Genomic DNA, 13117 nt, shown 5'->3' on the forward strand with positions numbered 1-13117 from the left:
GCCCAATCTACACGTTTTCAACCCTCTATATTTGCTATTTACTGCATAGATGTCCTCTCCAATAGACTCAGACCCCCCAGCGGTGGACGGTGACGTCTCGCCGCACGAGCTGACCGGCCCTGAACCGAGGACTCTCAGAGGAGTGGCGAGCGCGATGAGTCTGCAGCCAATCAGCGGTAACGAATCAAGAGCCCTCAGGGAGGTGGCAAGCGAGATGAGTCTGCACCCTGCTGGCCGCAGAGGGACAAGGACCCTCTTGGACGTCGGCAGCGAGACGACGCTGCAGCCCCAGAGCGTCAACGGGACACAATCCATGGCGGTAGCGAGCGACTTGACGCTGCAGCAGATGGGCATGCCGGATAATGGCAACGGCGAGGTGACGTTCTCCGACGTCAAGAAAGAGTCGGTAGACGAATGGGAGTTTGACATCGCGAACCCGCGCAACTGGTCTTCGACGCGGAAATGGATCTGCGTCATCATAGTCAGGTCGGTCTGCTGCTCGATGCTGCCCCCAGAGAGTCCCATTGACTAGGAGAAAAATTCAGCTTCTACTCGTTTGTGTCCCCTCTGAGCTCGTCGATGATGGCGCCTAGGTATGAACCTCACAAGCTGCATATACTCGTCTAATCTGCTCGTAGTCTTCCAGATATCTCGACACACTACGGAATCACGAGCTCGACGATACAGGCGTTGACCCTTTCCATTTTCCTCCTCTCCTTCGCAATAGGTGCGCGCATCTTGCTCAGTTTTATTCGAGATTTCAGGCTTATGTTTTGTTTAGGGCCGCTCTTCTTCGGGCCTCTGAGCGAGATGTACGGCAGAGCCTGGGTGGGTCTCTCCGTCCAATTCCACGCATATAGTCGTTCATAAAGGCCATAGGTACTGCACCTGTCCAATATTTTACTTCTTGGTGCCAAGTGCGTCATCCGCAAAAGTATTTAGGATTCCAGCTGACAGGGATAAATGCGTAGCATCGGCTGTGCGTTCGCCCCGAATACTGGAGCATTGATTGGATTCCGTTTCCTGGCTGGCTGGGGCGGGTCCGCCTCCGTGTGGGTTCCTGATCGCACTGCTACGCTTCAATATGAAGAGCTGACACCCCACTGCAGAGGAATCGGTGGCTCAGTGGTTTCCGATATCTTCGCGCCGGCGGACCGAGGATCCGCTATGGCCATTCTCGCCATGGGTCCACTCGTTGGCCCGACCGTTGGTCCAATCGCAGGTCGGGACATTTCTGATTACCGCCGATGTGCCCCTACTCATGAACTCATTCCAGGTGGATTCGTTACCCAGACTATAGGCTTCAAATGGGTCTTCGTCATCATCGCTGCAGTGGTCAGTCACGTCTTTTCCGCCACAATTCCTGCGCTCACTCGCTCTGCATTGAACAGTGCGGGGTCGCGTCTGTGATCGGGATTCCGTTCCTCAGAGAGTCGTACGCACCCGTGATTAAGCTCCGCCTCGCGCGCAAGAACCGCAGCGCGGAGGACGCGCTTGGGCCGAAGGAGTCGATCGCGCAGGGCTCGTGGCGCGACAAGCTGGCGCTGCTCTGGATCAACCTCACGCGGCCCGCGATCCTGCTCACGCGCTCGCCCATCTGCCTCATGCTGTCCATGTACCTGGCGTTCATCTACGGCACGTACTACCTGATGTTCGCGACCTTCCCGGCGCTGTTCTCCGCCGTGTACGGGTTCGGGCCCGGCATCGGGGGCCTGTGCTACCTCGGGCTCGGCGTCGGGTTCATCGTCGGCAGCTTCGTGGGCGCGAAGTACGGGAACGAGATGTACCAATATGTAAGTGTTTGGGTTGTGCGCTGTGAAGTCTGAGCGCGCGTGTGTGGCGGTGCTTGTGCTTATGCGCCATGTGTAGCTCGCGAAGAAGAATGGTGGTGTTGGGAAGCCCGAGATGCGCATTCCGTCGCTGATCCTGTGCTCGTTCTTCGTGCCCATCGGCCTCTTGTGCGTGCCTCTTCATAACCGTGCTGCGTCGGGGCGCTGAGTGGTTCCACAGCTGGTACGGTTGGTCGGCCCAGGCGAGGATCCAGTGGATCATGCCGGTACGTCATCTGCTCGCTGCTCTCGGGCCGTAGTAATGAATGCGCCATAGATCATTGGTACAGGTACGCCGCGCTGGCCTCGTGGTGTGTTGTGGGCGCAAGGAACTGACGTTGGCATAGGGATCTTTGGCCTCGGCCTCATGATGGCGTACCTCTCCATACAGCTCTACCTCGTCGACGCATTTGAGTTCGCTGCAAGCGCGCTGGCGGCGTCCTCGGTAAGCACTTCCTGTCCGCCGATTTCCGTGCCGTCGACTGACGTGATTCATCTGATCAGGTCCTTAGGTATGTCAATTCGCTGGGCTGCGGACATGACGAAGGGTAAGACTGATAAATCGACAGGAGTCTTTTCGGCTTCGGGTTCCCGCTCTTTGCTGGTACGTCATATAAGCGTCCCATCGCCATACGAGTTGCTCACGGCCGTCGTTGACTCTTAGGTCCCATGTACGCTGCCTTGGGAGACGGGCCTGGAAACTCGTTGCTCGCCGGTCGGTGCTTTTCTTGGATACCACAGGAGATACCGCTGACCCTATCTGCAGGATTGGCCATCGTCATCGGCATCCCGTTCCCGATCTACCTCTACTTCCGCGGAGAGCAGCTGCGCCAAAGGAGCAAGTATTGATAGTCTCTCTTAATACGTCCGTACGTCCGCGGCCGCGCTGGAGGATGACAGTGCCGCGTATAATAGTCGATACCTACAAGGGATGGTTGTCGTAAAGTTTCGGCCACTAGCCATTTATCAGTTGCTGTGGCTATCTATCATTTTTCCGTTCGATGGCTGCTGTTGGATGGTTTGCCATTTGTCGTTGTCGGCTTTTCTTATCTTGGTGTCCAGCATTGTATCTATAGGAGGACTGTCGTAATCTCCTGTGTAGCATAGTATACGCAAACGCATGGCATGGCACTTCGAGGAAAGACACGTGCTGCTTCTCAGCACGGGTAACAGCGAACGGCATGTTGAGTGGAACAAAACAAGACCGCTCAAGACATACTGATTTTTGTGAGTGCATATTTCTGCGGACTTCGTCGAGAGTAGCTATGATGACCTCAGTCTTAAATCAACAGTTTCGAAGGTTTGTCTAATGACTTTGCATGAAAGCTGCACGGCTACATAATATAATGGACACAACATCTCTCTAAATAATTACCGGACATTCCACCTGCAGAGCGTAATATTACAAATGTGGAGCATATGAATTCTTAGAGACCACAGCACCACAGAGCAGGCTCCGACCCATCCCGTCCCATAATCGATACGGCTGGTTGTCTGCCTCACTTGGAGCTACGGATTAACTGCTCTGCACCCTCGAAGCGAGGGCGGAAAACACATTTGTACGGAACGACTGCAAAGTCAGATCGTGAGTGAGGCAACTAGGCGGATGAATCTGCCGCTTCCAAACATACCGTGGCTGCGACGAGATATGGTCAGTTGGTCGCTGTGACTGTGGAGACTACTGAATGGACGTACCTGACGAGCCCATGGCCACCATAGTCGCCCGGGATGGGGATCTCCTTGCCGTTCTCGTCCTTGGCTTTCTCGATGGAGAACATGGCGAGGATGCTGCTGATGGCGAGCCACAAAGACGCATCGGCGGCATGTCGTCCCGGGCAAATGCTTGATTACCAGTTCAGGATCGTGCCACCGATGAGGGAGAATACAAGGGCACGCACCGACGTCCGAAACCAAAAGTAAACTCTGAGCTCTCTTCTGTGCGGTCGCCACTCGGTGTCAGATACCGCTCTGGCCGGAACTCCTCTGGCTCAGGGTATTGCTCCGCGTTGCGAGACATGGCCCTGATGTCATCTTCAGATCAAAATCCACGTGGGTTATGCGTGAACGACGCACCAGATGTTCGGCAAGATCACTGTGCCTGTGAGGGACGATATAGAAGCACAGGTCAATGACACGGTATCATCGCTAAGGCACGTAGACGGACCTTTCGGTAAGAACCATTCCTTGTACGAACAGTCCTCAGTAGAAACATGCGGAAAACCTAAGAGGATATCAACAAGATATACTCCACAGCAGTAGATCATTTCCATACCGAGGAGGACAGCAGGGTGCCATCGCTGCGTCTCTTGATAGATAGCATCCACATACGGTAGCGAGTCTCGGTCGTCGAATGTCGGCAAGCGTTGGCCAACGACATTGTCGATCTGCTCCTGAGCCTTTTTCCTGCGCACGATGTGAGCTGTAGGGTCCGACGCATGATCTTAAAGCGTGCCGTGACGTACTGCACCTCGGGAAACAGGACCATCGCGAGCAAGAACGTCTTCAGAGTGGCCGCGGTCTACATATATACTCGAGGTGAGCAGGTGAGATGGCGTGGCACGTCAGCACATACCGTATCCGTGCCCGCTGTAAATAGTGCTTCAGTCGATTGTTGTGCTTGACATGGACTCCAAATGAGCTCACCTGCGAAGGCAATAGAGACAGTGTCCTTGATGGTGGCTTCCTCTTTCGACATGTCCCCTCCCAGCTTGCTGCTCCTTTCCAAGAGGTCCGACGACATTGACGAAGGCGCTGTGCCCGCTGTCTAGTCGCAATTGTGAATCTATAGTTGACAAGGGTCACATATAGTGGACATACCATCTGATCACGGACCATATCCCACGGGACGTCCCTCATTTCCTTGACCATGTCACGAGAAATGCGTGCCTTTCGTGGGAAACCGGTTAAGAAGTTCCATTCAGGGAGGAAACGCACTACATGTGAATTATCATCACCGAAAGTGGCCTTGATGAGTGATATAGGACTCACGAAAGGGGAACACTTTGATGAGGTCCAAGCCAGGAAGGAGTAGCAACTCAACCATCTCTCCAGCCTTGTCAGCAAGGTAGACAAGGCGGTCGTTACGAGGAGCGATCTCGTGGCCATAGACCAGACGCATGACGATAGAGGCCGGATAGCTACCAGTGTGTATGCGTAAGTCTCGGTGAGTGAACGACCATGTCGGCAAGGTTTTACTTCCTGGCATGATCTATGAAACCCTCTGGGTTGTCCAACAAGTTCAAGAGGAGTTGGCGAGCTTTCTGTGTTATAATTGGTTGATAGCCATACACTGCTTCTGGCCGGAATGCCTGGCGGAAGAGTCGTCGTTGATCCCTCCACCGCTGGCCATACCGCAGAATGACAAGCGAGAACTCCCATCCGAGGCTGTACCACGACGGTGAGTACACATTTACAAGCTACCGCAATGGAGATGCTCACAAATCGAGCAACTTATTTGCCGGTCTATCTGACGTGATGTTCGAGCACTTGTCAAGTAGTTCGTGCGCGATACTAAGATCATTGACTACAACGAGACTTTGGCTGAGGACTTTCAACCCGATGATACCGCCTTAGGGATTATTAGTACATGCATGCATGGCTAATAAGTAGCATACGTACCATATATCTTGCCAAGGTCCGCGTAATCCAGCCAAGGGGCAACTTCAGGAATGTCGTTGACGTTCCCTAGCAAAGGCCAACCCTTCGGACCGGGAGGAAGTGATCTTCTTGCTCCCGCATTCTTGTCGTACCACATCTTGAACAAGATGCCCAATGGAACCAAAAGCAACCAAGACAGCGACACGGACATCTTGCACGGTTAGAGAAGCTCACGAAGAACCGTCAGTAGGTTGTAAAGATACAGCGGGCGATGTATATGTACTGGGGCCCCGGATACCATCGAATTGAGCAATGGATTGCGCAACATATGTACGTTGGCACAATTACAAAGAGGAAGTGCATATTCAAGAAGCGGCCGCATGATGCATATCCCCGCAAGACATGTTGCGAGCGGCCGCAGTGACCGTCATGATATTGATATGAGCACTCGTATGATCTGTTGCAAGATTCCGTCGTAGTTCAAACATCGTGAGCCCTCAGCGATCAGCAGGCAGGAATAGTTCAGACACGGCCTGGTGGCAAGCGTAGAAGAGACTCGGACGGTGACGCGCCATTGGGCGACGCGTTTAGACGCGTCTTCACGTGATGTCACAGTAGACAAGAGACGAAAGTTCGCCACCCGTTCCGCAACGTTGTTTCACTGCACGACCACTAGACAACCTCTGCTATCCCTAAACACGGTCTTGAGCTTGAACAGGATACTGTATAGCTGAGGTACGTGTACAAACGTACTTTGCCGGTTAAGCAAGCCACAAACAACGCGTCAAGTACGCATCCACATGTGGTGATGGCATATGGCAGGAGACTCACTGTTATGTAGGCTTCGCACATCCTAGCGCGGAGAGTGACACAGCTATGAACGTAGTGAGTACTGCGAACTTCCTGCTGAGCGAGACTCAACCATGGCCAGGAGGGCTCTCCAAACCCACAGCAAGAAGTACTCGACCTCCTCCCGCATTTCGACACCGATCCAAACAGCTGGCCATGGAGGTTCCCTGTTCCTGACCAAATTGAGGACCGCCGGCTCAACATGAACGACGTCCTTATCTTCGACCTTCTCCTCGCCTCTGGTGGCATACCCTATATTGCACCCAAAATTTACCCACCCAGAGACTTGGAGGGCTTGAAGACGTTGCTGCTCGCGATTCTCGTCTCAACATACGATGCGCTCAAAAAGGACTGCTTAATCTACTTTCTCCTCAAATGGCACCAGGACGGACGGGAGGTGGACTTCAGCGAGGCGGTGTGCATTCCGCCACAATTCGTTGCTCTCGCGGACGCGTACTGGCATCTGGACTCAGGCGTGGACATTGGGGTGAGTGTGCATGTCTTCGGGTACTGTTGCTGGGCGTGACAACATATTGCAGCACGGGGTAGGATTACTTTCGGATGTCCGTCTGAACCGAGAGCACACATCGAAGATCCTACAAGCGCTCGCCCTCGCGGACGACCCAGGTCCACTCATCCGGAGGTACATTCGCACAGCAAAGCCGCTCCTCACCTCCCCTGTTGATCTCGATGTCTTCATCGTCGCGCTCGCCGGGTCAAGCTTGCGTGAGGCGTGGCAATTCCAGCGCTCCTACTCGGAGATGAGCGAAGCCCGGGAACGGCTGTTCTGCAAGATGCTGGAGTGGTGCTTCGTGCGTAAGTCACCCTCGATCAGCGCAGTCACTGAATATATCTCACACATACATGCAGCCAAGCCTCGTGCGACACCGCTCAAAGACCTCCTCGCACTGCCGCTATCACAGTACGAGGAAAACATCCTGCATGCGTATGCCGCCGACCCTCCACTCGAGATTCCCTCCGTATCCATCCCCGTACTGCACGACCTCGTTTGTCTGCGCCTCGTGCAGGCGGGCGAATTCTCCGCAGCTGTCATGCTCGAGCGCAAGCTCTCCGCGCGAAGCACGTCGTCCACGAGCAAGGCGGCACACAAGGCGGCGCAGGAGCGCAGGCAAATGATGGACGATATCATGGCCGCGATGCCGGCTGTCGAACGCCAGCTGCTCGAGCTGGAGCTGGAACAGCTTGCACAGGGCAAGGGGACGGGCATGCCAACACTCTCAGCATCGTGGTCGTCAAGGATCGGAAACAGTGGAGACCTCAGCATGTCCTGGGAGAGCGTTCGCACCCCCCTCCCGGCGAATGGATCGAGCGCATCCGCAGTCGCCAACGCGTCGCGCATATCGGCCGCTTTCCCAGAGCCGCCGCCCCCTTCACTCTCGCAGCGTTCTGGCGCGCCGCGATTTGGGGGCCCGCTCCCCGTTTCGGACGTCTTCTCGCCGCTCTCACTGTCGGCTGTCGGATCCTCGCACGCATCATCAGCTGCTGCATCTACATCGGCCGCCTCGCCCATACTTGCTACCAGCATATCTGCCTCGCGCCCCATCAGCAGCGCGCCTCGTGCAGGACCGTCGACACCCGTGTTTACGGTCGGTAGCAACACTCCTCAGTCGCAGTACGCGACACCCAGCAGCTCCCGCCCCATATCGATTTTCGAGACGCTCGGCAGCGCCAATAGGACGCCGAACGCATTTTACACGCCGCCCGTGTCTGCCGGCGTGAAACGTTCCTTCGGGGAGGATACTCCTCGCGCTGCCACGTCAAGTGTGCACTCTCCCGTTGAAGCAGTAGACGAAGGCATGATGGACGTCGCGGAGGTGGAAGATATTGTTAATGATGAGGACGTTGAAATGCACGCGGACGAGGAACCCGTCGGGAACGGCCACGCCGATCCATCGCACAACGGGGAGCCATCGCACCAGAACGGGGTCACAGAAGAGGTCTCGTTCTCCATGTTCTCGCCGCCGCCTGACGCCTTCCAGCCTCTCCCCGGCCTACGAAGCTCGCGGACGCAGCCCGAGACACAGACGCTTCCAGGTGCCTTCACTCAGGATTCAGACGAGGAGAGCGAGCCTACTCCCCCGCCGCCTCAAACACCGAGAAAGAGAGCGCGTCAAGCGCCCCCTCAGCGCTCACCTTCGCCCGCGCTCACACGCCGTACCACGCGCACACGCAAGGTTCCTCAAGAGCGCATTTCAGGGCGGAGTATACCTGGATCCCTGATGGATGACGATGACGAAGAGGAAGAGGACGTCGTGCCGCCTCTGCCGCCTCCAACGCCTGCTACCAAACGAGGCGCCCGTAAAACCAAGACTACACGGGCCAATCAGGATGATATGTCTATGTCCGAACTCAGGCCGCGACGATCAACCAGGCTGTCGAGTGCCGCCTCCGCAGAATCGTCATCTGAGGAGCCGATGTCACCACAAAAGCCATCAACAAGGACGCGCAGCACACGGAAACCGGGCGTGAACGCCCCCGCCAAGAACACTCGCAAAAAAAGGTCATGACATGGTCCCCCTCCTATTGTTTCCATAATCTTGCTATTGTTTTCGATGTATACCTTCCTGTCTCGCCAATATAAGACGCGAGGCCACGTGTTCAGATTTGTGTAATCGACGCATGCTCTGGTTCTGACCCTCCGAAAGACAAAGTTTTGCTATGACACTAATATGTTATAGTACGGAAAAGGAACAATATTCATAGCAATACTTATTGCCGTCCACTATGGGGAGTATCCTTTTAGTAACTCGAACCATTCGCCTGCAGCCAACGGTTAGCGGCCCATTATTAACGACCGCTTGAATACATTCATACCTTGTCTCGTAACTGTGAGACAAATTGCTGGTAGCTGGGCAGGACATCCGCACGATCCTGGATAAGGCAGCTCAAGGCCCACAAACGCAGCGGCGGCTCCCCGTCCTCTTTCACAATATATAAATGCGGATAGTAGACGCCACGGCGCATCTCCCTTGTTTTCTGGATGACTGCATTGACGCGTTGCGAGAACGGGTTGTCAAGAACAGGCAGAGTCGTCTGGGGGTAATAGTCAGCTGGCTGTTGTTCCAATCCATGTTCTACATGGCTCACTTTTCCACCACGCAAGACCTCGTAGCTCGGCAGGTTGAATACGTCCATGATGAGCTGGGGAACGGCATCACGACCGACCCAGAGGAAAATGGTCTGGCCATCCTCAATGAGGAAGAGACCATGTCGTTCCAAATGTTCTGAGGTCAGGGGAAGTGGCGGCGGCAAAATGACGCCGTGGTCGCCGACAGTGCCGCACTAAAAGGAACTTAGCCAAGATGCGTACTGTTGATATCTATATCAGCTTACCTCTGGAGGCATGTTATGCAACGAGTAGAATGTGGGGTAGAGGTAGGGCATCAGAAGTTGAGAGGGCAGTGAGGTGAGCAAAGCCTGCGAATACGCGCGCAAATCTGGCGGAATCTGTGCGCTCTGCCTAATTCCCACCTGCAACGTCATGTCAGTCTCCGCTAGGACGCCAAAAACAACTACCGGTTATGTAGACTACTCACGTTCTTCAGCAGCCCCAGAACAAGGACAGGAAGCAGCTTCAAGTTCTCAGCAATGGCCAACTGTGCGCTCGCACCCGCTCCGGCTGCGGTCATGCTGGCCTTGTATGCCTGAAGGATCTCAACCATCTTGCCGAAGAGAGCATCACGTGCATCCTCGAGCTTGTGAGTAATTGAGCGTTCCACAGCCTTGTTTGCGAGCAGGGTTGCTAGAGCAATCTGATCCGCCGATGCAAACACCTCGGAAAGGTTGTTCGTTGTGGGTAATGCGGTCGTCACGACACGAATACGGCGTTCGCCTGGGCAGAAACGTAAGCGATGAAGATGTACACAAACAGAGTCAACACACCGTAGCACGTCGTATGGAGGACAGCAGTCTGGAAGACGACAAATGGAGACGTGATGGTGTCCTCGATCGTCACCTCGATAGCATAGGACTGATCCTGGGGTACGGCGGGCATCGCGAGAAGATCCGTGGAGCGCACAAAGAAGTTGCCGTGGAAGGACGACATCCGCAGATCTGTGCCATATGCTGGTCAACTGCTGGTCAACAGCAATCATGACAAGACGTACTCTTCGATGCGCGGACACGCATAACGGCTTCCAGCATGATCGGCATAGCGAGCACCTCGCCGAACTCGTGTGCGAACTTGACGGCATCCTCCGTGCGCGAGGCATTGAATGCAGGATAGAAATAGGTTTGACCAGAGGTGTAATGAGGAAGGCATGCTAAACGTATCGTCAGCCCTTCCCACTATGCAGAAGGCAACGGAGGTATGGACACACCGAGGGTGGCAACATCTTGATATGCCGCGCTGAACAAGAACATGTCCACGGACACCTGCGCCCGCGAACACTCGATGGCGAAGGTCTTGTAGAAAGGCGATGCAGACTGCAAAAGCCCCGACTCCTGTATGGTCTTGAGCAAATGCTTGGGTCTCTTAGCCAGGAGCAGGTCTTACCTTCGACGTACCGAGAATCTTAGGATCCTCTCTGTTCTTGAGCGCTCCGGCGCCAAGCGACGGCAAACTCGCTGACAGTACCATAATCTTCCCACCAATGGGGGCCTATCAGAGATGTCAGGTTTGCTGTTGTCACACCAAACGCATATCTACACACCATCAGCTTGAATCCAGCCTGCAGCGCAGGGCCGAGCGCGCTCCCAATTGTGTGATTCTCCTGGAACATCTCGCTCAAGCGGCCAAGTAGCGACTCCAGCGACGCGCGTGCCTCTGCTAGGTTCACGAGCAAGTCCGTGGGCTTGGGCAGGAAGACATCGTCCAAATCAGAGACAACGAGCATGGACGATTCCGTCGAGCCTGGCTGAAGCCCGGTCGTCAGCAACAAATTATAGGGACGTAATGGAGGTGAAACTCACTGGCATAGAGAAGAAGTATAGCGACACGTCAAATGCCACGATCGCGACCTTCGTGCGCGAGTCTTCGTTCGGGATACGGTCGAGGTTCTCGAGCAGCGTGCGTGTCGCTGTCGCGACCATGCCAGACTGGACCGCCGAGTGACTGACGTCGATGAGGAATATATACACCGCCGGTTGGGGCGGGCGGACCATGTACTCCGTAGGGGCGACGAACTCGACCACGGCGTGATTGAGCTCTGCGCGGGCCCAGCGGTCTCCGGGCTGGTTGCGAACCTGATCCCAGTCGAACAACTGCGGGACCTCGTTCGACATGTTGCACATGCAACAACGCCAGCTACAGCACGTAAGCACCTCTGCAGAATCAGGACGCCGACATACCACTCACCGATTACCCCCATCAATAAACTGGACATACGGGTTGATGTACGTGCGGCACCGTCTGCAACGCGCAATGACAGTGTCCGTCACCAACGGGACAGGGTCGTCACCCTCCTTAAGCGAGCGGTAAGGGCACAGAATGAGCGCGAGCGGAACCTTTGACTTGTTCAGGAGCGAGCTGGACACAGGGATGGCGTTCAACGTGCACCGTTGATATGATGGGTCGGCATTCGCGTATGGAGAAGGTGAGATGCTTGCGTTCGGGGGGAGGCAAATCCCCGGTGGTGGACGGAACAGTTCACGCGGGTCGGGCGGCGACGCGAGCAGGTTTGCTGTGAAAAGGGTCGGGCGCTGTTGACCTACGTTCATCTGGCTGAACTGGTCTGCTAGCGCACTCGTAGGCGGCGCAATGGCAGGGCCCTGCCCAAAGCCAGGCGCATTGATATACTCTGGTTCTCCAGGCGCAGGCGCGCCTCCGTAGTACCCCTGCTGCTGATGCGCCTGCTGTTGTTGGAACTGGTTCTCCGCGGCGAGTCCGGGCGTAAAGAGTTGGGCAGGCTGGGGCTGGGGTGCCGCTGCGCCGTACGATGGCGCAGCCAAAGCGTCGGGTGTGCCGTAATATGCCTGCGTCTGGCCTGCAGCATATTGGCGACGTTTACCGTGATGGTTGGTCGCCGGCGGTGGAGACACTGATGGTGGAGACATGCCACCGAGCTCTGGGTTGGCTATTGGAACTTCCCATTGCGATCGCCCCGTTTCTCTCTCTGCAGTGCGCTGTAAGTATCACAGACTGGTGCATGAACGCGAGACACACCAATGAAGAGATAGCGCTGGGCGTTGGGATCCCTGTGACACTGTCAGAGACAATGCAGTACAATCCAGGCTACACGCACCATTCGGCAGCCCAGCCTGGAGGAAGTTGTTGAGATGGGGAAGCCATTGGTTTACTGACTACGCGTCGGAGATGGTGGAAGGTTGGAATATAATGATCACGGCCTCACGGGACACGTACAGGCTGCGGCTGCACGACACGTCACTCTGGATAGCACCGCGTTTCCGGATTCTACGGCGCTTCCCTCAACAGCCTAACCACCTGTAGTGCGCCTGAATGACAATGTGCAAGTCCTGGCGAAGATATAGAGATGTAAAGCAGTGTTCGACTTGCAAAGCCGTTTGGCGTACCACTCCAGATCAATATAGTTCCCACGGTAACAAGACCACCAAAGGATTGTAATGGGTTGTAATGGAGTCATTTATCTGAGATTACGCAGGCATACATAAGCAGTGAATACCGACTCAATGAGGTCATGATCACCAGAAGGTCGGAAGAACACCTCCAGTCAGTCAATCACACGCCCAATATTTACAGTTAAGGCTGAATATTGAACGGCGAAGTCAATTCGAGTGCGTAGTATGTATGCGCATGCAATGTGATTGAGGGTGATGCATGTAGGCTTTAAAATTGGACTAGAAGGCCGAAATCTCTTCACCAGTACCTCGTCTATTTAAGACCGCACCTATAAGTTCACCGT

General features: G+C 55.0%; 4 protein-coding genes across 4 annotated transcripts; 2 read left to right on the forward strand and 2 right to left on the reverse strand.

Moving 5' to 3' along the window:
• Positions 1-346: 346 nt before the first annotated feature.
• POSPLADRAFT_1047232 (hypothetical protein) lies at positions 347-2678 on the forward strand (the record flags this gene model as incomplete). The annotated part of the gene is made up of 14 exons (XM_024479234.1): positions 347-486; positions 546-593; positions 639-727; positions 782-828; positions 880-917; positions 972-1052; positions 1110-1222; positions 1277-1335; positions 1392-1793; positions 1870-1958; positions 2011-2060; positions 2159-2287; positions 2494-2544; positions 2596-2678. 14 exons carry the CDS (start codon positions 347-349, stop codon positions 2676-2678), a joined length of 1419 nt encoding a protein of 472 aa, XP_024337708.1.
• A 650-nt stretch (positions 2679-3328) lies between these two features.
• On the reverse strand, positions 3329-5637 carry POSPLADRAFT_1146071 (hypothetical protein; the record flags this gene model as incomplete). The annotated part of the gene is made up of 14 exons (XM_024485882.1): positions 3329-3427; positions 3530-3671; positions 3728-3850; positions 3903-3927; positions 3994-4050; positions 4102-4232; positions 4292-4347; positions 4402-4415; positions 4473-4593; positions 4647-4762; positions 4818-4966; positions 5025-5213; positions 5268-5397; positions 5448-5637. 14 exons carry the CDS (start codon positions 5635-5637, stop codon positions 3329-3331), a joined length of 1542 nt encoding a protein of 513 aa, XP_024337709.1.
• A 665-nt stretch (positions 5638-6302) lies between these two features.
• POSPLADRAFT_1057860 (hypothetical protein) lies at positions 6303-8803 on the forward strand (the record flags this gene model as incomplete). The annotated part of the gene is made up of 4 exons (XM_024480964.1): positions 6303-6311; positions 6358-6762; positions 6815-7091; positions 7146-8803. 4 exons carry the CDS (start codon positions 6303-6305, stop codon positions 8801-8803), a joined length of 2349 nt encoding a protein of 782 aa, XP_024337710.1.
• A 301-nt stretch (positions 8804-9104) lies between these two features.
• POSPLADRAFT_1146807 (hypothetical protein) lies at positions 9105-12525 on the reverse strand (the record flags this gene model as incomplete). Its single annotated transcript, XM_024485987.1, has 13 exons — positions 9105-9329; positions 9384-9578; positions 9630-9767; positions 9833-10128; positions 10179-10349; positions 10403-10558; positions 10616-10739; positions 10792-10896; positions 10949-11152; positions 11208-11541; positions 11593-12349; positions 12400-12431; positions 12479-12525. The coding sequence occupies 13 exons, from the start codon at positions 12523-12525 to the stop codon at positions 9105-9107; spliced, it is 2784 nt and encodes a 927-aa protein (XP_024337711.1).
• Positions 12526-13117: the final 592 nt, after the last annotated feature.

This window comes from Postia placenta (genome assembly GCF_002117355.1).
Source record: "Postia placenta MAD-698-R-SB12 unplaced genomic scaffold POSPLAscaffold_9, whole genome shotgun sequence".
NCBI classification, from domain to species: Eukaryota; Fungi; Basidiomycota; class Agaricomycetes; order Polyporales; family Adustoporiaceae; genus Rhodonia; species Rhodonia placenta.